The 23748-nt window shown below is 37.8% G+C and overlaps 1 protein-coding gene across 1 annotated transcript in view; it reads right to left on the reverse strand.

The window, feature by feature from the left end:
- Positions 1–11963: 11963 nt before the first annotated feature.
- RORB (RAR-related orphan receptor B) overlaps positions 11964–23748 on the reverse strand; it is a 139733-nt gene continuing 127948 nt past the window's right edge. Inside the window, exons 5-10 of the mRNA XM_010568590.1 lie at positions 22999–23120; positions 21585–21717; positions 19541–19648; positions 18311–18421; positions 12906–13018; positions 11964–12433 (exon numbers count right to left, since the gene is read on the reverse strand). Of these exons, the coding sequence (XP_010566892.1) occupies positions 12278–12433; positions 12906–13018; positions 18311–18421; positions 19541–19648; positions 21585–21717; positions 22999–23120 (743 nt within the window). The 3' untranslated portion in view covers positions 11964–12277. The remainder of the gene's footprint in view (positions 12434–12905; positions 13019–18310; positions 18422–19540; positions 19649–21584; positions 21718–22998; positions 23121–23748) is intronic.

Raw genomic sequence — 23748 nt, forward strand, 5'->3', positions numbered from 1 at the left:
GGGGAGAGCTATGAGAGACCTGAGACCTTGAGGAGCAGCAGGAGGAGGTCAAGCAAGGTGCCCAAGACCAATGCAAACAGGACCAATGCATCTCTCTGGTCAACTGAGTTGAACCCTTACAGGGGGAACACCCAGATGAAAGAATTGCTTAGTTTTTTTAAGAATCATAGCTACACACAGAGTTTTAATGCATGTCTGTAGTGGGAGGTAATATTTTTACTAGCCTGTTCAATATAATTAGAATAAAACCCTTCCGGGATCAGAGTCCCTTCATCAGGACTAATTGAAGCTCTTAAGCCTCCTGTAAATCTCACTTCTCTCAAATACACAGACCATTAAAGCTACAACAAAACTCATGCATAAATAGGAAGGTAAGCAAACATTTTCTAGGAACAGAAGCATGGCCTGTAACACCAAAATTATATATGCCTTCCATAATGAACAGGCATTTCACACCCGCAGCAGAACAAATCAGTCTTTGTCCTCCCAAAGCAACCTGCAATACAGTTTTCAAAGTTTTTTTTTTTTTTTTAAGATTTCTTTTGGGGATTGGGGTGGGAAGTGAGGTAAATAGTGGACAAGTAAGAAAGGAGAGAGGCAGAAAAATTGCTTAGCCAGACTTTGACTTATGCAGTACAAATGCTGGACTATTTTTTAGGATGTTGATCACATTTCATGAGACCATTCCTGTTACAAAGATGTTGCTCAAAGTGCATGGTAAGTTATGGTCAAATACATCCATAGTGCCTTATGATCCAGAACGCTGCATTTGCATGGGTTTGTAATTAAGTGAACACCTGTAAGTATATAATCCTTCTGGGACTGACAGCTATTGTTATTTCATGTTGTTTTGTCTAATGCATTTCACCATTGTCTTTCTTGAAAGCTTATATTAATCCATCTGTCTTTGAGAAAGTTTAATGTGCAAAATGTATAGGATAGTTCATACATTATGAGTAAATCTATTCTGGGCCTGCCTGGGCACACTGGCATTTACACTGACATTTAACTGGCACAACAGTGTAGTAAGCGATGCCCTGTATGACTTTCATATAACTGTGTTTCAAAATAATGTTCTACTTGTCTTCTCACAAAGTGTTGATCACTGTGCTATTTACCAGTCAGAACCTATGAAAGTTTGTTTTTGTCTTTCAGGAAAAGTGGATATTTTACTAAAACTTATTTTGCTAGACAGACTACAAAGATAAGTCAGTCTTAAAATCCCAAAGACAACAAAACAGTAAGGAAACATGAACTACACAAAGTCTGTTGATAGTGTTTTAAAAATCACTGCTTCTGATTTTCTAACTGAAAAAAAATACAGGCTAGAATAAAATGAGTACTCTGACACTGTTACACTACATATTAAAATACCAACAGCATATTTGCAGGGTTCACTCTTTTGCAACATGTAAGTGCAACAGTACACTTATCTCACATGGCTAGTAAACTGTTCAGCTTCATGATATCTGAAATATAAATGGTTATATATGAACTCCCTATTACATTTGTCTGAAATTATTTCAGATGGATCTGAAATCCCCAAATGAGTCTTAAATATCTAGGACTTGAAAATCTAATCATGCTAAGCTGCACTTACTGCATCTCAGAACCAAAACTTGCTTGAGTGCATTGTGATGCAAGAAATGTTTAAACATATAGCTGGCTTTAAGTGTATGCATTAATCCTGCTGAAGTCAGTAACACTATAAACATGTGCTTAACAGTTTGCAAAATGAGGCCTTCAGATGTTGTCTTTTTAAATTTACTCCTGCTTTAAATTTAGGGTTCTAAAAATGAAAAGATAGTATCATTGAGAGGTACTATCTTCAGGTTCGACTACTAGCATTTTCTGTTCCATCCTTCAGTATTAATTATTACTAGACATACAAACTTAAAAAAAGTTTGTTAAATTTATAATTTATTTTAAATACAGTATCTTCTTTTAAATAAGATTACCTTCTGTTACATTACTGTGCCATTTGCCTTCATGCAAGTGTTTCTAGTGTTGTTTTGCTTTTCTACTAGCTGAGGCTTTCCCCCAAATCAATAGAGAAATAAATTAATAAATCTAACAATTTGCATATTCAAAAGTTGCAGCTCTAATTTAAATTGCAAAACATAGCCACTTTTGGTGCATAGATGGAGCAACATGCTATACTTACTTCAATAGATTAAGAGAAAACCTGAAGATAAATACAGACTCCTGATGTTTAGGTTTTTGTTTTCACCCTTCTCTTTTGGAAATGCACACACCATACCTTTTCCTGACAGATCCAGGTAGGGACAGGGAAAAAAATCACACAACAGAATTTATTTTCTTATACAGTTTTTTTTTTAATTTTGCATTAAAGAAAGGAACTTCATCAACATTGATTGTCATTTACAGAAAACATTCAAAAATCATGTGTGCATTATTATGGAATGCTAACAGTATTGAACTAATAATTTACAGGACATAAAATAAGACAAAAAGCTATTACATTCTAAAGTAATATAGAATCTTTTCATTTGACAGGGATGCTGGTCCTATGAAATTCATGATAAAAAATAAAACCCTCAACGGTCACTTTCTAAATGAATCAGGCTGTATTTTTACTCACATACACATAAATTAGGTCAGTATATTAAACAATTGAGAAAGATCAGAAGAAAATTGCAGATGTAAAAAAGCTGGATGAACTCCTGGCTCCATGGAAATCAGTGAGGGGTTTTGCCATTGGTTTCAATGGAGCCAGATTTTTACCCAATATGTCATGGTTCATTTGCAGCGGTTTTGCTTTTTGCATCTACAAGCCAGTTAAGATACATCATAATTATTATACAATTAAGCTAAAAAAAAAAAAAAATTAAAAATCACTGTTGACTCTATGAGGCATTCGATTTTATAAAGGAATTTTTATTCAGCTTTTGAGAGTGATTCCAGTGTTATTTGTATTTTATTAGATTGTTTTTTATCACACTTCTTGACAGGCAATGCAACTCGTGTATGTTACCAACAGTGGTAAGCATGCTTATCAAGTAGCAAACAACACACCCCCAAAATTCAAATCAAATTGATTCACAACAGTATAGCTACAGCCAAGCACCAAATAGCTCAGGGCTTGGAGATCTGGGTCTTAACATCTCATTTCACTCTAACAAAATGAATTGGAAACAGGATAAAAACATTAGATATTTGAAAGTGGGAAGTATATGAAAAATCATTTTCTCTCATAATCCTAAAAGCAAGGAAGCATTTTCAGGGATATTTCAAAAATATTAGAAAGTTTCATTTAAATCTAAATATCTATTTTAATTATGTTTTTCTTTTTTATAAATTGGTAATCATAAAATACTAGCCATTACAGTCATATTGGGATGCTGGAAAAGCATCCAAATACTTTGCGTGTTATTTATGCTCCTGCCTGTGTTATTATAGCTGTTGATAAACTGGACATAATTTCTTTTTCTATTATGATCTTTAAAACATGTATTTGTTGAAGGTCAGTTATGGCTTCAGATTACAGCTAATGAGTGACCTGACCTCAAATTTGAATAAGAAATTAAAGGCATACAAAAATATTCTGCTCATCGGAAAGAAAGAAATGTTTCTATTAATATAATTCATGCCAGAAGGATTCATAAAAGCCATATGCTGTAAGGAAACATTATTTGCTTAAGCAACCTTTCTTCAAATTATATTAGTCAAATGCAGTCTGCAGGTATTAATACAATATCACTGTACAGACTCACTGGGATCATGTTTCATTGACAGTCCCATCTTTTTTTTTTCCCCATTACAAACAGAAGTATACACTAAACATCAACGGCTGGTCAAAAGGCTTTATCTATTACAATCAGTTTCCATAAAAACTGAAGAGTACATTACACTTACAAGAAGCAAGTACATAATTTGCTCTTTGATGTTTTTCCTCTTTAAAAAAAATCATTACAAAGTCTTATGCTTAAACAGAGACATAGAAAAAATCAGTGTATTCACTGTCCCAAGTTATTTACAGAAAAAATTACAGAGACAGCATACATAGTATCAGACCTTCCACAAGCATATATTAAAAGTAATTACATTTGAAAAAATATTTTATTTGTCTTCTACATTTCTACAATACATACTCAGGTTTCTTTCTTCTTGTTTGTTTGTTTAGTTTTTAAGTAACTTTCTTTAGTGTTAATCAGATGAGGCAGAGAGTGCAGCTGTAAAATAAGGGATTTTGTTGCTATTTTGATTCCTATTTTATTTATACCTCCATTCATTACAACCAGAGTAATTAGTTTAACATGGGAATTATCTCACAGCGATTAGCATAAATCTCAAAATACCCCATGCATTCGATTTAGCTGGGTGTTGATAACAGCTTAGAGTTCGGTTGTGCTTTATTTGTGGCCACAAGTACAATCACAGAGCCGCTCCCTGTAGCCTACTAGAGGTCACATTGCAGTCACGCAAGAGGCAAAGACTAACACGGCTAGTTCACTTGCTATGCTACTCAGTGGCTTTTTAAGAATAAGTGCACGAATAAATCCCCATCTACTGCATGAGAATGTGGGGTCCACACTCCGTAGGGTTAAATGATTATTAGTGTTTTTTACTAACAACAAAACACCTTTTTTGCCTGATTCTGACACTGAAGTGACACATTAAAAAAACACAAATGTAGTGCATCTGAATCTGAATCCCCAAAGTCAACAGCCTAATGTAGTTACTTTGACTTATTAAGCTGTGTGTCTAATCAAGACAAGTATAAGTGCTTTTTTTTTTAATATATTTTTTATTATTTTTTTTTTAAATAAGCTGGTTTTATCTGGAACAGTCTTCAAGGTAAAGCCTGTTCTCTCCTGTTCTTTGTGGTTAACCATCTGGCCCTGCTTGTTTTTCAATGCAGTTGCGTTCTTGTTGCCCAAATAAGGGACCAACATGATCATAATATTGAAAATTAGGAGACATCTTTTAAATTCTCTCCAGACAGAGTTTTATATTGAACATACTTTACTGCTGCCAATGTATAGCCATAAACAAGGGCCTCAGCCTTTTCTTGAAGCACATACATTTTTCTCAACAGCAGTATCTTCGATCACAAATTAGCAGCTCCGTCCAACGAATCCAACAAATTTGCAAAAACACTGTGATATCTACATTAGATGAAGTTTTTTCTTTATGTTATTGTACAGAAGACCACGTGCAAAGCAAACAATTTCTGCAAGTACAGTTACAAAGAAACACTTATAATATATTTATTGCTGCTATATCCAATGATGTTTTCTTTCACTCTCCCTATGTGCTGTGCTTGAATTGTGAGGATGATGAAATTATGTAGATGTAGTACATCATGTTACTGAACTCACTGTGAGCAGTATTATCCTCACCGCCTGCAGTAACACCCAGGAAATACCTGTCCTCTCCTAGAGCGTTTTGTTCATTGCCTTATTCTCTCAGCACAAATGAAATGCAAGGATTGTTTGGAGGACAATGACACATCCATCATGTCTCTGGACATTTAGGCTGCCTTTTTAGGAAAGTTACTGATCTGTGAGCTACCACTGTAGAAATTTTAGGTCTCTTCACAATGGCTTTTGTCGGCAGACTGCGTACACAAGTGGCTTTTATAGTTAAGTGATCTGCTGCAAACCACTTTCGGGATGGTAAATTACTGGGGTGTTGAGCTCAGTGTCACACAGCCTTACTTGCTGTGTAACAACACCTGTGTGACAACACATGCAGGGACAATACAGCTAAGTAAGTACACAGAGGCTGGGAGGAAGGAACCTGCTTCCTACCTTCTAGGTGGAGCCTCCCTTGCAGGCTGTAGGTAAGGATCAGCTTTGAGGAAGAGCAAAGATGAATCATTTACCGCTTCAGGCCTCACTCATTAGGAGCTAGGACTAAAAGGAAAAGGAAAGAGAGGCAAGGTCCTCTGGCCAGAGCCTGGTCTTTTTAATGGGCAGGTATCATGCTAACAAGAATTTTGGTCACTTATTCATGGCTCCCAGCAACCTGAAAGATTAAAATTCAAATTGCAATGGGACAGTTGGCAAAGAATAAGATTATGAAAACCTTGATGCATAGGGATGTTGGTCTCTCCTTTCCAGCTCTTGAAGCTGTCCACCCATCTTCTAGGTGGAGGGAGTTCAGAAGATGGAGGGAGTCAAAACCCATACATACTCACTGTGAGAATAGGAGCAATGATCTTACTTAGAGCGGAGGAAAACCTCTTGACTGGAGACCTGGAACTAACTCAATGACTGGCAATATAATCCACTGCAATTTGTCTTTCTGTGTGTGTTCTTGTAATGATAGGTCTACAGAAAACCTGTGGTGTAAAGCTAGGGATAAGCAGAAATGTGTTTCAAAATTCTAAGAAATGGGATTATTTTTCACTAGTGCAGTATAAAACGAGGTCATGTTTGCCTGAGGTGAGAAAAGGACTGATCATACCATGGACAAGCACTGCTACAGAGGTCTGGGGGTAGCTAGGATTTTGTGCATCCCTGAGAGGAAAGGGTAGCTGTTAGCCACTTTATACTACTTGCTCTTTATAATAATTTCTCCATGTGGTAGCTCAGCATAACTGTTGCTGTCATTGCTGACATACTATCATTTATTCCACATCGTAACCTTTCTTACATGCCTGCAGCAATTCTGAATATGAGCTCACATTAATGGTACCTAAACTCAATACCTTTAAACTACACTTTCTTTTGTCAGTTGTCTAAATTCAGTAACTCATACAAAGCTCGCTGGCATTTTGTTTCCAAAAGGACTCTAACATCACAAACTGATGGATCAGTAGGGCTCCACTGACTGTGAAACAATGGGTGAAGTGAGTCCTGCATCAAGCTGAGGAAATGCTGACAGTGAATTCAGTTTATACCAATGTTACTTCTAATAACTGGCTTGAAAGCCTTGTCTGGGTCATGTTCATTTGGGCAGCTCAGCCTGTGCCCTTCAAAGCCTCTAACATTCTCTTCTTTATTATCACTGTTATATTTATATAGCTATTTTTAGTAATGAAACATCCCTGAGTGGCATACAGTGCAACATCTGCGTCAAGCAGTGATTGTCATTTACAAAGCATGAAATTTAAAAAGGAAAGAAGAGGACTGGGTCTGCAACACACTGTTCCTAATGGATGTCAGAGATAGGAATTAATTTCTAGAGCGGAGGCAGAAAGTGCTGGGACAGGTTGGTAGGTGTAAATACATTATTTTGTTATTGCCAGGGAAAAGCAAGCTGTTCTGTCTCAGGTTTCCATTTCCTATGTGCTTAGACATAATGTATTTGGACAAAAACCTCTTTCATGTTTCAGTTTGATCTCATTGCCCAGTGCTATATTCCTGGGATGTCCAACAGACAATGACTCTGAAAATAGGAACCAGCTTCCAGGCTGGAACTTGGCTCTTCTGGAAACAGCACAATCAATGCAGAGTCAGGAGGAAGTAGGATGGGAGGAGCCTGAACATCTTTCAAATGTGCCTTGTAGCACAGTTTTAGAGGGGGTGAAAAAGACAACAAGGAAAAGAGCCATCAGCTGCACATCTCTGTGCTGCCTGACCAATTTGTGAGACTGCAGCCTTGGAGCAGCTCCCACAGTCTTGTGGTGGGAGGCTGAGATGCCAGAGCACAAGAGCAGCTTTGCACCCTCTTTGTGTAGAAGTCGTCATGTCAGAAATCCCTGCAAACTATCCCAAAGGGAAATGTACACCTGTGCAAGCTGCCACCATGAAAATGAACAAAGAAAATCACATAATAAAGCTCATCTTCATGGACAGGTCTGGTAGCTGCTCCACCTGGAGCACCATAACCTGGCACAGGCATCGAGACAGCATTGGCGCCCAAGGCACAACACAAGGAATAAACTGATCCCTGTGAAATGGAGCTGAAATGAACAATGGGAAGCAAGAGGTAAAAGCCTTAAAATGCAAGTATGAGAATAACATCTGACTTGTGCTCTGCAAAGCTCAAAGGGGACCTCTTAACACCAAGGGCATGTGACTTTATGAGGGGTTGAGCACCTTCTGCGTGGTGCTGAGATGCCTCCATTTTTAGTTAGAGCTAAGGGAGCCTGACAACTCGCAGAATCAATTCCTAAATGCCGCCTATCACAAATCAATCAAAACATAGACATTGCATTTGGAAACAAGTTGCCTCAACTGAGTGCCTTCTATCACCCTTTTTTCCCCTAGCAACCGCTAAAGCAATCTTTCCATTAGAAGGAAATATGACTCTTGGAATTCTTTATACAAAGAGCTGGCAAGTGATGTTTACACCAAAATTAAGTGTCTGTGGTAGTGTGACGAACAGTTTACATCTGCTTTCTTGATGCCAAGGATAATTTAGATCAATGTGGTTGAATTACCTGAGACCAATGCTTGAAGTAGAATATTCAATACATGCTTCAAATATCCTTTTGTTAAAGATCCCAGGTTAATCGATCATTAAAAAATGTGTCCCATTTGAAAAGCTTGTCACTAAAAAAATCAACAAACATGACCAATTGCTACAGAGAGCAGATGTGACAAATCCTAGTTTTAGAGATTAATTGAAGGGCTACGGATACTAGTGTGGACTAATGAAAACCAAGAATAAATAAAGTGCAGCACTAATATTTTCTGAAATGCATCTTGTGAGTGCATTATGCAGTTATTTACTCAAATTCATGCTATTTTATTATTTAAAGTCTATGGATAACTTGAACATATGAAATCCAATATCAAGAATTTGAAATTCTGAGTATAAATAACTATGTATCAAAACAAACAACAAAAATCCAGCCTGTAGCATGTGATCATTATTTATTGGTCTAAACTCGGTCAATGAAAGGCAAAAGAGGTACTACTTTACCTATGTGGCCAATCCCAAATCACAGAAAATTAAATAAAATTTATCAGCCTTAGTTACCACAAATAAATAATGTATGAGAATGAATTTTTATTTTCCAAATAAACAACAAGGTTATTTGCTCAAATTCTGTAAAAGTAGTAACAAAAATAGAGCAAGCTGTTGATAATTAACCATATTATTAAGATAAAAATTTGTTTGGCAATATTTGGAATTGTTTGTACGGGCTATTGCCTATCATTAACAATGAAGATTTTATATATCAGCATCTTAATTTTTTTAGGACAAAAAGCAAGAATCCATTTTCATTCCAGGACTGAATACTGCTACATCTATGGTCTCTGGCAAGTCATTTAACTTCTTTTCCTTCATTTCCACATCTTCAAAAAGTGGCAGTAATCATTACTGATTGAAAAGGTCATGAGGTTGCAGTGATGTAAGAATAGTGCTTTAAAGATTAAAAGCCCTGCAGATAATGATTAAATAATGTTTTTTTTCACTGGTGACCTCCATTTGGTTTTCTTGACTAAGACATAAGTAAAAAATCACAAGGACTGATTAGCATATTTGAGGAGAACAAAAGATTTTCAAGATGTAACACGTAATTGTGAGGAACTATTTATAAGCATGACAAACCTCTTTATTATCAGCACTAAGAACAGTAATATTTATCACATATTCTATATTCCTGTGCGTTGGCTAAATATGTTACTTTTGACATACTGAAAATAAGTTTATAAAGGATTTCAAATAAATATAAATGTGTGTTCTTATGTTGGAAAAGACAAGGAAAACATGAATCCCCTACAGTTAAAACTGAGCACTTCTAGGGTTCACTTTGACTTGATTTTTTTCCCAAATAAAATCACACAAGCAGTACATAAATATAGTTAATTAAGTCTTTTGATATTAGAAGAAGTTGGAGTTTGGCGTCCTTTCCATGGATTTGCCATGTAAAAGGGGCTGCAAACAGGTAAATCACCTCATAAGGGAATGCCAGTCTTAGGGTTTAAGTAGTATAAAGAAGCATCAAGAGTAATGCTTTATTATGTTAACTGAAGAGATTTTAATGTAATCAGTAGAGATCAGAAAATGTGCTCTGAATTTCGAGCAAAAAAGGTATTTTAGAAATTGCTGTTCTATAGGACTAAGTGATTTTGAAGAGTATGTCATGTTTGCACAAAATTATCAGCACAAATAACTTGGCTGTGCAGATTTTTAGTTTGTTCTTTTTGAAGTTGTAATAGACCTACAGAGAAACATGTATTAGCTGAGAGTTTGTAACTGCTCTTGTATCTGGCCTGGCATTGCTAAAACAGAGCAAACAAATGTTGATACTGTCTAGACTGGATTCTGTCATGAAACATGTATGTAAAATTGCAAACCGGCTGATGGATGGCAAGGTAAAACTCCACAAAGTACTTGGAATAGTCTGTGAATTATTTGGTCATGCAGAAACGGGAACAGAGGATGGAGACCAGAGCTGTGCGAGTCTGCTGGAAAAGCTGGAGGCATTATCACTGTAACAAACCAAGTTTCTGCACCCACCCTGGGGCCCAGCCATGTCCCTGTGGGTTCCCTGTGAGTTCCCTGTGACACCACTCTGCCATGCAGCCTTGGCAGATGGTGGGTCCTTTGGCCTCCCTGACAACATGCTCCTCCTTGCCTTGCCTCAGTTTGCACTAACTTCTACATGATATGAAATAAAGAAATGTATCTACTCATGATCCTGCCTCCACTTCATTTCTTCTCTACTGCCTGCTTCCTCTTATTTCTGCTCTATTCCCTCCACTGGTGTCCCCAGAGGAGAGTTCTCTGAAAAAGTTCACAACAGGTAGAAATTGTGGTAAGGGCAGAGCCATAGCAGAAACTGAACCCCTCTTCCATAGCTAAAAAGTCTATGTTTTGTATCTCTGGCAGAATCCAAATACATTAATCATGACTGCTAATTAAACTTAATTAATCCACAAGATTAAGTCCATGGCAGTCTTCTACTCCCCTCTGTGTTTGCCTTTGGTTTTGCAAGCAAATGCACAAAAGTCAATTCAGAGACAGACAAAAAGAAAGCCCCAATCCTTTGCCCCCCTCCTGAAGCGCATCTAAAATCAGCCCTATATATGTATATATACATGGTTATATCCATACATACATGCCTGTGTATGTAACATACATATACGTATGTGTGTATTGGAAACCATCAGTCTCATCTAGATGATGGCTGTGTCAGAAACAGTGATAGTTATATCTGCCTTTGTAACCATGGACATTGCTTGCTTTGACTTTCCTCCTCCTTCCCTCCCCTCCTCCCTCTGCCACTACTCTTCAGAGCTACATTTTAGGCTTCCTATGGTTTTCACTTAGTTCACTACATGTCTTGCCACTGAGTTCAGCAAAAACCAAACCAAGCCTTGCAACTACTTTTCAAAGCAGTACATAAAAATAAAATAATGTGTGGAATCAGAAAAATGTATGTGTGGGGTAGTCTACATTTTTACTCTGTGTTTCAGAAACTTTACTGACATCAGGCCCTACAGTGTTCACTTTATATATGCTCTATCCCTGTAACAGGGAGAAAATAAAAAAAGAAACCTTTTCCTCTCTCCACTAAAATAATCCAGACAAGGCTTTTTCACCATTGATACATTCCTGATGTTTCATTTATAGACTGCACACATGCACTACATTACACATATCTCAGAAGTGATCCTGTCATTACACATCGGCAGCTGATAATTTAACTCTGACTGGCAAAGCAAATCTTGATTGCCCAAAGTAAATCTAATACATTACTTGGAGAGTAAGAAATGCATGACAGCTGGGCTGAGCATCCTTTAAAAGTAGGCATGGGATTTTTAAGCTACAGCATGTATGCATATAATACCTACATATATATATATATATATATATAAAAGTATATAGCACATATATATATATATGTGTATTCCATACATGCACCATAATTTCCAAGACAGCTACAAACTTCCACATGCATTAAACTATCTAAAAACATAGAAATAGGCAAGTCTAATAAGTGGATTTTTCTTAAATTATATTTGAACAATAAACAGCAAGAGTAATACTGCAAAGTACTGCTCTATTCTCATATATATCTACAATAAAATTCTAGGAACAGTTGTCTCCCAAAACATCCCCCAATAAAATAAAATAAAAAAAAAAGGTAACACCCAGTGTCCTATATTTGTATATTCATTGTCAGTTCAAAAATAAAAAAAAGTAAACAAAGAAAAGAGAAAAAAGACATCCCCACTCAGAGTTGCATATTTACATTCTTCAAACTGTAGCGGTGAAAAGTAATTCTATTAAGTGCAGGACATTCCTAGTGTTGCAGTAGTGACATTTTTAATAAGTTCTTCATGAAAACATTTCTTTTTGTCTTAATAGTGACGCATTCCATGACTACGTGAAAATTCTATTATCCCCTTCACTTGCAGCCAGTGGTTGAGTCTGGATTGAAAAGCTCCTTGTATAATGGAGGAAACAGTGTGTTCACTGTATCTGGATGAGATTGCTTAAATACCTGTAGTTTCTCTCCATGCAAGTTGCAAAGTGCAGTAATAGTTGGTATCTTGGCTATTAACTGTGAGACATTGAAATAAAAAGAAAAGGAACAAGGAGGAAGCAAATTTAGTATGAATTACAGTTTCCAAAATGTACTGCATTAACATCATGTTGGGTAACTGAACTGCAATACTCTGAACATCATGAAAACTACCCATCCAAAGGACCAGACATTGTTCTTACCGTAAGAAGCTAAAAACAATTGTCCTGGAAATTTTAGCCAAAATACATTTAAAAAGGAACTGCTTCCAGGGCTATTTTTTTAAGGCAGTCTCATTTTTGCTAGGGTACCAATTGAAAAGATCAGTGGATTGAACAAAAAATGGAGTAAGAGGGACCAGGGACTAGAGTAAAACAAGCCTTACTTCTATATATTGCAAGCACACAGTGTGCTGCTTTTAACTTGCATTACTGTGGGAATACATGGAGAAATAGCTACAAAAACCCCGTCACAATCGAGAAGTCCTCGGCTTTTCATTTTAACAATTTACCTTTGTCAAAGTCTCATCGTCGAGGTGGTTCTTCTGGATCACATGTTGAAGTGCAAAGTAAATCTTTTCCTGAAGCTTCTGGACCTTCCTTGGCTCTATTAACCAGGCTCGATCTGAGAAAAAGGAAAGCAAGAGCTAAAGACATGAATGCACAGATGTGGGGCATGCTCATGAATGAACACAGTGTCCCATGCTGGCAAGCATTCACAGCAATCATAATTCCCATGAGGAAGGACTGTGTGATAATTAAGACATGGTTTCAGAGGCAAAGTATCTTAATCCATTAAAGGATCACCTGAGAGTTTAATTAACAGATACAAAGTGTACAGGAACACAATGTTGGCTCTGCATCTCTTTGTTTAAACCAGGATGTTAGAAATAAAGATGTGAGTAGAAATGAAACAATGCCCAACCATTTTATTATTCCCTGTTGGTACAATCAGTGTTCTTCCAACTTCATACTGGCTAGGTGAAAAACATGTCATGTTATAGTGTCTTAATACATAAATAATAAACATATTGATCAAAACAGTTCTTTGAAAATAATAGAATATAATTATTTAAAAATTAAAATAAAATATATCTCATTATTTACTAGGCTAACGTTTTGAGACCAAATATTATATTCTGAATAAAAAGAAATTACTTCCTTCAAAAGAATTTCTTCAATAATTGAAAAGAATTATGAGTTGTTGCAATGTCTTGAAGTGCAAATTTCTCATTACTTAAAAATGTTCTCTTTTTAAACAACACAAAATAAAAGATTATCTGGCAGAATAATAGTTACAGACACAGTTGTTTGGAAACCTATATGGCTTCTACTGAACTCAAACCCCAAGTGTAGGAGGTTTTCCTTAAGTTCTATATTCTCACAAGTCATAGCTTCTGGAGACGAACATGCAGAAAGAGAAGTAGCAGACCCCAAGACAATCCCAAAGCCATTAACACAGTGTGTTTACAGCACCGTTAAACCTTCTGTTTTCCCATGCTGCAAACTTGTTTCTTCTCCCTCTCTTCCTCAATCCAGACCAATTCTTGGGTACAGATTTTAGGTTTCAAACAGGAAATAAGAAAATATATTTTATCACAGGGCATGAATCTTCATGTAAAAATTGAAAAGTGCATAAAAATCCCTTTCACTTTCAGAGCTTTCTTACCCATTCCCAGTTACTAAAATAATCCACAGAAATAATATAAGTTGACCATTTCAATAAGCATACATGCCACAGAGGCTGGAGTTGAATAGTATTTCATCACAGGAGGAGCAGAATTTTATCATTTTTCTGACTGTCTGTTGAGAGGGGTGTATGAAAAGTGTCCATCACTAAATACTGTGAGAAGAGACAAAACCAAACCTCTAGCTACTCAACAGATGATCAAGAAAAGAAAATAATCTTTTTGCAAAGCTTAGAGAATCATGCTCCCAGAAGGTAAGCCAATGGATCTTGTGCCACCAGTGGCCATAGAAGCAGAACTAGCTGAGACCATACACAGCATCTACACAAATAAGCACACAGTAATATTTATATGCCACAGCTTTGGTGCCAAATTTTATGCTATTGCAAAAACATGCCTTTCGATAGTGTTAAATGAAGGCCTATTGTGGGAGACTGGAGCTGAAAAGGTTTATCATAGAGAGCAATCCTTAAAGATTTATCTTTCTGTCACAAGAATAAGCTTAAAAATATACTGAAGCTGTTGGAAGAGAGGTTTAATCACTTATCTGTCATGGAGCATGCTGTATATAACACAAGAGTTCTTAAATTCATGACAAGAGCTAGGTGAAACTTTTACAATGGATATTAAGTTCATCTCCCAAAATGTGGTTTCTACCACTTGACAACCATCTGCAAATTTGGCTGGAATTCCCCAAGTACATCTAGTTATATTCACAAAAGTGCAGGTAAAAGTCAATAGCTACCTATACGGGACATAAGAAGCAGTGGTTCAATTCTGTACTTCTTTTGGGTTTTGAACTTGTGTATCTTTAAAGAGTGTACAGGCTAGAGAGTAGTGTAGGAAAGAAGATGAGGGACAACTTACAAAATCTGCTTTTGGAAAAAGAAAGATGGAAAAAAAGAACATGGCCAGTCAGAATTTCAGAAGAGGAACTGGCACACAGGGGGCAGCCAGGTTAGTGTCTTACCACCTGGTTCTAGCATGTTTGCAGGTGGAGATGCCTCTGCAACCTTTACTGGACTTCTGCAATATTTTAACCTTTAAAATCAGAAATCAAGTTAAAGAATCACCTCCAAGCAGAGTGGTTTTTTCCACCCGAAAGTGGAAAACCTGGATTTGTGCTCTGAATTAGTTGGAAAATAGGTCTGACACTGGGCTTTGCAACCTTAGCAATTGTATTAATGGATGTTCTTAGGTCCCTGTACTCCTGATGGGACCTTTCTGTTTCCTGTAAACTACGTAAACACTGAGATCAAGGATACAAGATCACATTTCAGGATGGTGGCTTCTGTAGAAAAGAAACTTGAGTATCCGTACTTCCCACAGGGAATCTCTGTGTACCTGTATTAGTGGATGAAAGGACTGGTGCAGGTACTTCTGTGAAGCAGTGCTTCATTTTTTAATTTTTACATATGTTCCCAAGATGAAACACTTTATTGTGAAGAAACCAAAACATCTAGTGTGGAAGGAAATGATTTCTTTCTCTATTGTTTACTGTTACCATTTTCATAAGAAAATCAATGGCAAATTTCAATGTCAGTTCAATCTGTACTGAGTTTCCCTGCCTTCCCACTCCCAAACTTAGCAGCCCAGCTGAAATGGGAATTATCTGCACAATCCAAATTTGCAGTCTTTTTGTGGAAGACAGATTGCTTTCACTCAGGTACATGCTGCTGCAGCCCATCATTTCTTTCTTATTGCATCTTCTATGACTAAAGATACACATGCTTACCGACTACAGAAATAAGCAGTCAGTGTGCACTTTTTTTTTTTTTGTTATTGTTAAAGGAATAGGAGACCCTGTATGTGTCCTCTTGCTAGCAAGTAGGAAAAAGCCAACTTGGATGTGAAATGGGGAACTGTGGATTGTTGAAATATTTCATCTTGTAGCACCACCTTCAACCCCAAAGCTTGATTATAGTGGAAAAAAAACCCTTGGAGTTGCCTCTACTTTTCTGTGCTACTTAGTGGAAACAGAAGCTGCTATTCATGAGACACCTAGCTCTGAAAGGCTGTATCAGGACTGATGTATACCAGGACTGAAGTGCATTACTAGAGTTAATGGAGAAGCTTTTACAACACATGCCTGCAATACAGCTGCCTCGAAGCCAGTGATGAGCTGCTAGCTTTTTCAATTACTTAGTACAGCTGCAAGAAGTAGAAATGAGTGTGGATACTCAGGCAACATGAACTGCTGGCAGAATGCAAGAGATTTTGGTGCTTTGCAAACTAAAGGGACATATGTAGAACTGCAGAGCTGAATCAGAAATTTTATGTCCATCTAATGCCTACATGCAGCTAAGCACATTTCATAAATTACTTGATCCAAAATCCATTAAAAGCAATGGGAAACTTTCCATCACTTAAATAGGTTTTGCCTAGGCCTAAGGCACAGGACAGTCTGAGGTGCTAGAAGCTTTCTGTGACCAGCTTTTGTTGAATAGGGCTATAACTTGTTCTTCCTTCCAAAATTACCTGGGAGACCGAAAAATGACTTCTTTTCAATTTCTAGAAATTACATAACTGAATTCTCTTTCTCTCTACAGATGAGATGCCTGCATCTGATCCAAAGTGCTTTGTAGTTAGCTTCAAAATGATCTTATTGTTTCTGTCTGTTCAGCTAACTCTTACTTTTCCTGTTCTAGCTGTAAGAAAATAAACTGAAAAGATAAAAACCTCCAGCTGTTGCTAAAGAGAAATACAGATCCTGCTTGCAAGGATCTCAGCATCATCTTCCTGCTTTCTTTGGCTTCATAATGTGAAGCCAGCTGGAAACACTGAAACAGTCTTCTGCAGTCTCTGTTAACATCTTACTGAAGAACTTCACAGCCCAGACCCCAAACAAATTTCCAGGTTGTCTTCAGCTTTTCACTGAGTCAGCCTGCTGAACAGGCCACTAATGCTAACCAAGAGCAAGCACTGGCTGCTCATCTCTGTCATGCTCACAGCTTTGGTCTTTTCAGACTGAGGGAGGGCTGTTGGACAGGGACTTATTGGGACACTGCAAGTCCCCTGTCCCAGAGGAAGTCACGGCATCTGGGGTACAGCACACAGGCAACTCTCACCCCTGAGGTGGAAACGATAGCTGTTTGGACTGTCCTCTCTGGAACATCCTGGCCTAACACCATGAAGGACCACCAGCTCAACCATTTCACCTGTGAGCAGATGACCACAAGAACTGCTCAAAGGGAAAATAAGAGGAGCAGAGTCCTTTCAGTAGGTGTCATTAATGATGACAATGAACATGTTGACACCATCTGTGCTAGTCTAATTCTGCCTAATGTAATCTCCACCACAGATGTGCAAAAGGGCAAAGTGACCTAGAGGAAGTCTTTAGCAGAACAAGCTGGAAAAAAAAATCATGGTGGGATTTTTTGTAAAGGCCTTTCAAGAGGTTACTCTTAGTGGGAACTGGGGGTCTACCTCCTCTGCAGCATGTTTAAAAATCCCACTCTGAACTGTGAGCTTATCTACTAGATCCACCTTCTGAGTAAATCAATCACAAAACCTCTTTTCTGTTGGTCAGACAGCCAGCAGTCATGGGGAGCATGCTTGCCTTGCAGAGTTATGATATATGAATACATGAAAAAGCATGTTGCCCCTGGAATAACCACCTCTCACCTAGAGCTAAATTATGGCAGGACCTCACACAGATTTTTACTGCTTATATTCTTATGCCAACAGTAAAAGCCCATCATAGTTAGGGACTATATAACCTACTCAGAGGTTTGAGGTCCCTGAAAATGCTAGGAGGAACATGTACCTCCTTGAGTACCATGCTTCTCTGTACGTGGTCTGGAGGAACATCAGCCTGTACTGCTTGTCCACACAATCTTGCTTCATGTCTGTTACCCCCACACTTTGGATCTATTTCCAGTATGTGTAATTCCTGACAGTCTACCAAAAAGAGAATGAGGTATATTTGGGTAATTCAGGTATTCTTCCATTACTTAATGCATTTGTCGTGTTTTACCCCCAGCCAGCAGCTAAGCACCACGCAGCCGCTCACTCACTCCCCCCCATTGAAAACAGCCACGTAGTCGTATTGTATCAAAACATAGCACTGTACCAGCTACTAGGAAGACAGTTAACTCTATCCCAGCTGAAACCAGGACAGCATTGCTTAATATTGCTTAAAACAGCTTAAAGAGCTGTTTAAGCAGGTAGAAATAGAGGTGGACAAGGATGAAAAAAAAATCATTGTGGTGTTTGGAATGAAAAATTACCTGGTGATATCAGAACAGCAGATGAAAACAAGGCAATCTCCTCCTCAGTCAGCTGTAAGGAACATAAATTCTTTGCAAAGTCAAATGCTTCATTCACCAGATCATCAGAACCTGCAGACCACAGAGGACAAAGTCAGTGCTAGAAATTTATCATCTATTTAACTTGCCATGAAAAGTGGATTGTTTTGATGTCAAAAAAAGTTGTTAGTGAATGTCTGTACTTCTAAACTAAGTGCCTTTCATCATCTATTAAAATTCCACTTACCCCCAAAATGTATCACTAAAATACCCACTGAAGCGCAAAGATTACAAAAAATTAGGGGCATGACCAGTACAAAAATTGCAGACATCTTAGAAGAGTGTTTTCTTCTCCCAGTGTAGAAAGAAATGCTATTTCTAAACTGATATTAAATTTAAGAGGTATGAATGACCAGTCCTAAATAAATTTCACATATATAATTTTATTAATTAGCAGTACAAATATTTCTGAAAATTTGTGAAAACACTATAAAGACCAAAATAAATCAACTAATGCACATTCATAAATGCTTTAAACCTGTAAAGTAGTGTCACATTTATCCATATGCAAATAAGAAAAATACATGCCTATATGATAAATATATACATTTGAAGCAAATATCTCTCTTTGAGTTTGCTCCGAATAAATTTTTGATAATGGCCAAAGACATCCATTTAGCTATTAACATTTCAGGTAGCACTCAATATCATGTTGAGAAATGACACAATTTTTTCAATACATGAATCTAAATGAGCTTAAAAATTTTAGGTGAAACAGTATTTTAGGTAAGTCCCTGTCTACATGTTGTACTAGTTCATCATTTTAGTCCCCTCATTGCTGGGGCTAAAACTGCCTTCTGCAGGACACAATTAGTGAGGGAGTGATTTGATATATCAAGCATAACTGAACTGTGAAGATAGACTGCTTGGCTCCTGCCATAAACTCACGTTTTATTAAAACTTCAGATGGCAGAGTAAGAAATTTATCTGAAAAACCCTCATGCTGCTCTTTTTTATTAGAGAAAAACACCTATCAACTGCTAGCAGCTAGTGGAGTCACCTTTTTCCTTTTTCAGTTCCAGCATAGAGATATAGAGGTTTGGGGATTCAACATTTACTAGAGATTTTCATTGTGGGTCACTATTTTCAGAAAGACAAATCTGTCACTATGTGGCTCAATGTAATCAGTTGAAAAGAAGAAGACCAACATACCCAAGGCTTTAAACATTTGCATCCCTCCATACTTTCCTTCAAACAGAACAGTATTGTTGAGTGGGTTGAAGGCACGGCACATTCTCACCAAAACGACTTCCAAGCAGCCTATCAGACACGAAAAAGAGCAAAAGTACCACACATTACTGCAAAACATCAGAATATAGGAAAATTCAAGAAAATATTTAGGAAGACATCAATCATTAGAAACATCATCAGGGATAGACATTCTTTGACGGCATCTAGATGTTATGTCTCTGAATGAGAGAAAAAATATTTATTTCTGCTTTAAGTATCAGAAAGCGGTAATTTCTGGTCCAGCCTAACCACCTTTTCTTTAGGTTGATCTTTCTCCCATTGCAGCAAATTGGCAGCCTGGTCTTAATCTGAATTTCGACCTGGGCAAATATTTTCAATTTGAAGTATTTTATCCTGAAAATTAGGCATTTATTGAAACTTCTTTTCAATAATGAACCTTTTTTTATACCAAAAAACCAGCTTCATTCAATGTGTATATAAATCCCAGCTTCATTTGGCTGAAGGGGGATAACATCACAAAGTGTTTTTAGAGAGAAAATAAAAGTTAAAGTACTGTCAAGAACACCTGTAAATTGGGTTCTACTTTTTTCCCCCTTGTTTTTCTTTCACGTTGGGAAATAGCCAAAGGAACTCTTCTTTTTTTCTCCTTATCTTTCCCTATATTTCCTAACTGCAAAAATACATGGTTTGGGAAAATGAAAGGAAAAATTTTAAGCATCCCTTAACTAAATCCAGATCTCCTGTAAGAATAACTCTGAATCTGAGCATTCTTTCGCAGACATGCTTTTGTGTGAAAAGTCCTGATTTTCTAACTCCTGCCCAGCATTAACAGCAAAACAGAAAATAAAACCTGACATATTTATACATGCTGAAGCTAAACAGAATTGTCTGACAGTACATCAAATATAACTCTATCTTTTGCTGAAGGTGCAGTTGTGTTGTTAGCTTTGCCAGCCAAATGAAGGAAGTTACTTGGGGTGCACTGGCATCTGCAGAATTTTCGAAATTAGTATGAGCTTTAAAAAAATGGTTCTTATGCTGTGACTCTGTTTTTCCAGGAGATTGCCTGCATGTTCCCAGGGTCTCTGCATCCCTTCTCTTTGCACCGCTGCCCACCACCTCAGTACAGCCCCACACTGAGCCAAAGCCCTCTGTGTACAGAGTGCTGAATCACACTTTCAGCCTTAATGAAGAGCTCTCTCTTGAAATAGGAAGCACTTCTTATGCTTTAATGAGCCGTCTCACACAGCATCCTGCCTTTTACACATGGAGGGAGCGAGAAACTGATATGACAGGGTAAATGCAGTTAATTACCAGTTGCAGTTCACTTGGTCATACCGTTTTGTCCTCCTGAGTTTGGCGGTGTTACTACACAGTCACGATAAATCTTGTCATGGTTCTTCCGGAGGACAGAAATTACCGAGTCCCGGGACAGGGAAGGAAACCCTTTTCCCCCCTTGCCCTTATGCACACACGTGCACACCCAGGCATGCACAGAGAGCACAGCCGGAGCACACTGCTGTAATCCGCTCTCATTTATTCTGAAACCAACTGGCACCAGCAGGGATTTTCCCCCCTGTGCACTGGCTGGAGGGTATTTCTGTAGTCTCATTAAAAAGATTAGAGATGACCACAGAGGCTGGCCCCGGTGAGCCTGCATTCGTTTCACTAATGACAAGTGGGGATTTTACAGGGTGGCAGATGACTCGTTCAACCGGCTCAATTCGCAGGGTCCTTCCACCACATGTCAGGTTGGAGACTGCATTTTCTGCAATGATTGTGTGCATGTGTGTACTTAATAATCACAGCCAACTGTAGAGGGAAAGGGATTCAGAAGGCAGTAACATGATTAATGTGGAAAAATACAGAAGAGTTAATGTAGTTAATGAAACAGACTGAAATCAGGGCTCCTTCAAAATTAAAATGATTTGCAGAATGAGACAGCAGGACACATTTCTAATGTGCTGGTTGCTAAACCTGTCTCAAGCCTCTGGTGTTTACCCACCTGACTTAAGGAGGAGAATTTGGTCATTCTGGCAGAGCTCCATGAAGCCTGTTATACGCTTCGCAAACTCCACCACGTACTGGATAGCGTGGGTGATCTGAATGGCACACTGCTGCCACAGAGCTTCTCTGGTCTTCCAGGAAAACACACACAGAAAAGCAAAGCAGTGAGCAAGCGGGTCCATCAGTGCATTAAGTTCTTCAGGTGGCCTTGCAGAAAGGCACACTCCTCAGACTCCACCCCATCCCCAGGCAGAGTTAGCAGCATCTCTGCTTCTCAAGGCACCCGACACTGTGCATTAGAAGGCTGTTTTCACAAGCCAATTGCCCCAGTGATCTGAACTCTGGCATTGCCTCTTCAAAGGGGGAGAACACATTGTCCAATACTAAAATGTGATTCTAACGTCGGCTTTTATGCAAGATAGAAAAACAGTGACACAAACGATGCAAACATCCCAGAGTACTCTTAAGGAAGAAGTGGCACAGTGTTATTAAGTTATCCAACAGAATATTTTTGCAAGTTTGAAACTTAAAATAATATATAATTAAAGTATCATTTCAGTCTGAACACTGATTGCATCAAAATTTTGTCTCCTTGATAATAATTTTCCTTACAGACACAAGTGTGTAAATGTAAATGGATGCTCTTGGTTTGCATGCCATAGCTCTGCAAGCTGTGGTGTGGTTTTTTTCTTGCTAGTACTGCATAGCTCCTCAGCTTTCAAAGAACAAGCTGGAGTCTCTTCTGTCTCTTGTGTGACCAGCTATGTGCCAATTCAAATCTGAGTGAAGAATCATTGCTAGTGATGCCGGCACAAGAGGCACAAAGATTTCTGTTGACTGGACTACATCTGAAAAGTTGCCAGTGGTGAATAGTCTGAATTTGACCTGAGAATCACAGAGGTAGAACAAAAATGTAGTGTAATGAGATCATTTTTTCACCCAGTTTTGAACAACTTCAATTTAAGGAGTACTTTCAGTTTGTCATTGTCTATTGTCTATAAGTGACAGATACTTATTATTTGCATGAAAAGGGGATGCGTTTTCAAAATTATAGGGAAACAAAGTTAGGTTGTCTTATTTTCTTAAAATCCTTACAACAGAGGATCCCATCCTGATCACATTGAAGACAACCGAATTTCTGCATGAAGTTTAGACGTGTGATAACAAGCAAAGCATGGAAAGCTGGATTCCATAACCATGCCTAAGTTTCGATATTAGCAAACATCCCAACATGCTGGAAAGCTGCTGCTCCTTTTTATGAAGTGTCACCTCTTTGCTTTTAGTAACCATCTCCTCAAAGATATTTAAAAGCCTATTTTGGCCTATGTGAAACTCATCAGTATATCCTTGCCAAGTACATTACAATTTCAAACCATAGGAAGCAGAAGAAAAAGCATATTACAGGATTGTACCTTGCTCTGGTAAACCTTAATTTCTTCATATGTGTGGGTCTGCCATGCTAGCTGGTGTAGTTCCTCCATTGTATATTGACATGTCTCCAAATGAGATTTAATGATATTCTGTGCAATTCGATCTGCAAAGAGGAGAATAAAAAATAGCTTCCATGAAACAGTGAACAGTGATTTGCAATAGCAAAATATTGGAAACATTATAAAGTTGTTGGAAAATGCAGATTTTAAAAATAAATATTTTCTTTCCAATGCTACCTTTCTCTTCTTTTTTCATTTCCGAAGATGACTGTTGCAAAATATTTCAGTATTCAACCCAAAGCCAAATGATGCTTGATAAATAGTGGATTTGCATGTGAGAATAACAACAAATTTTGGGAAAATATTCAGATTCTTTTATTCTGAAAGTGATTTTTTTTTTTCTGTGTTTAAATACATGTCATTTGGAGACCCTGGTTACTTGACCACTTCTGTCTGCTCCAAGCCTGTGCAGCTGCCCAGCTCTGAATGCTCAATCCTGACGGCATTTTCATTACCTTGGGGTGACTCATATCAGAGAAAAAGGAAACAAGCCTCTTCTCTTTTTTCTCAAGTTTTCAGCTGGGTCAATTTCTGATTTAGCTTGATGAACACAAACATTGAGAATGGTGCTAGCAAGGGGTGAAAGCTAGAACTAGTACGCTGGGTTTTAGAAGGTGGGATGGGGGGTAATAGATCTCACATACAGGATTAAGTTACTTTAAATTCATTCTG

Source organism: Haliaeetus leucocephalus, unplaced genomic scaffold, assembly GCF_000737465.1.
Source record: "Haliaeetus leucocephalus isolate CR32 unplaced genomic scaffold, Haliaeetus_leucocephalus-4.0 Scaffold251, whole genome shotgun sequence".
NCBI classification, from domain to species: Eukaryota; Metazoa; Chordata; class Aves; order Accipitriformes; family Accipitridae; genus Haliaeetus; species Haliaeetus leucocephalus.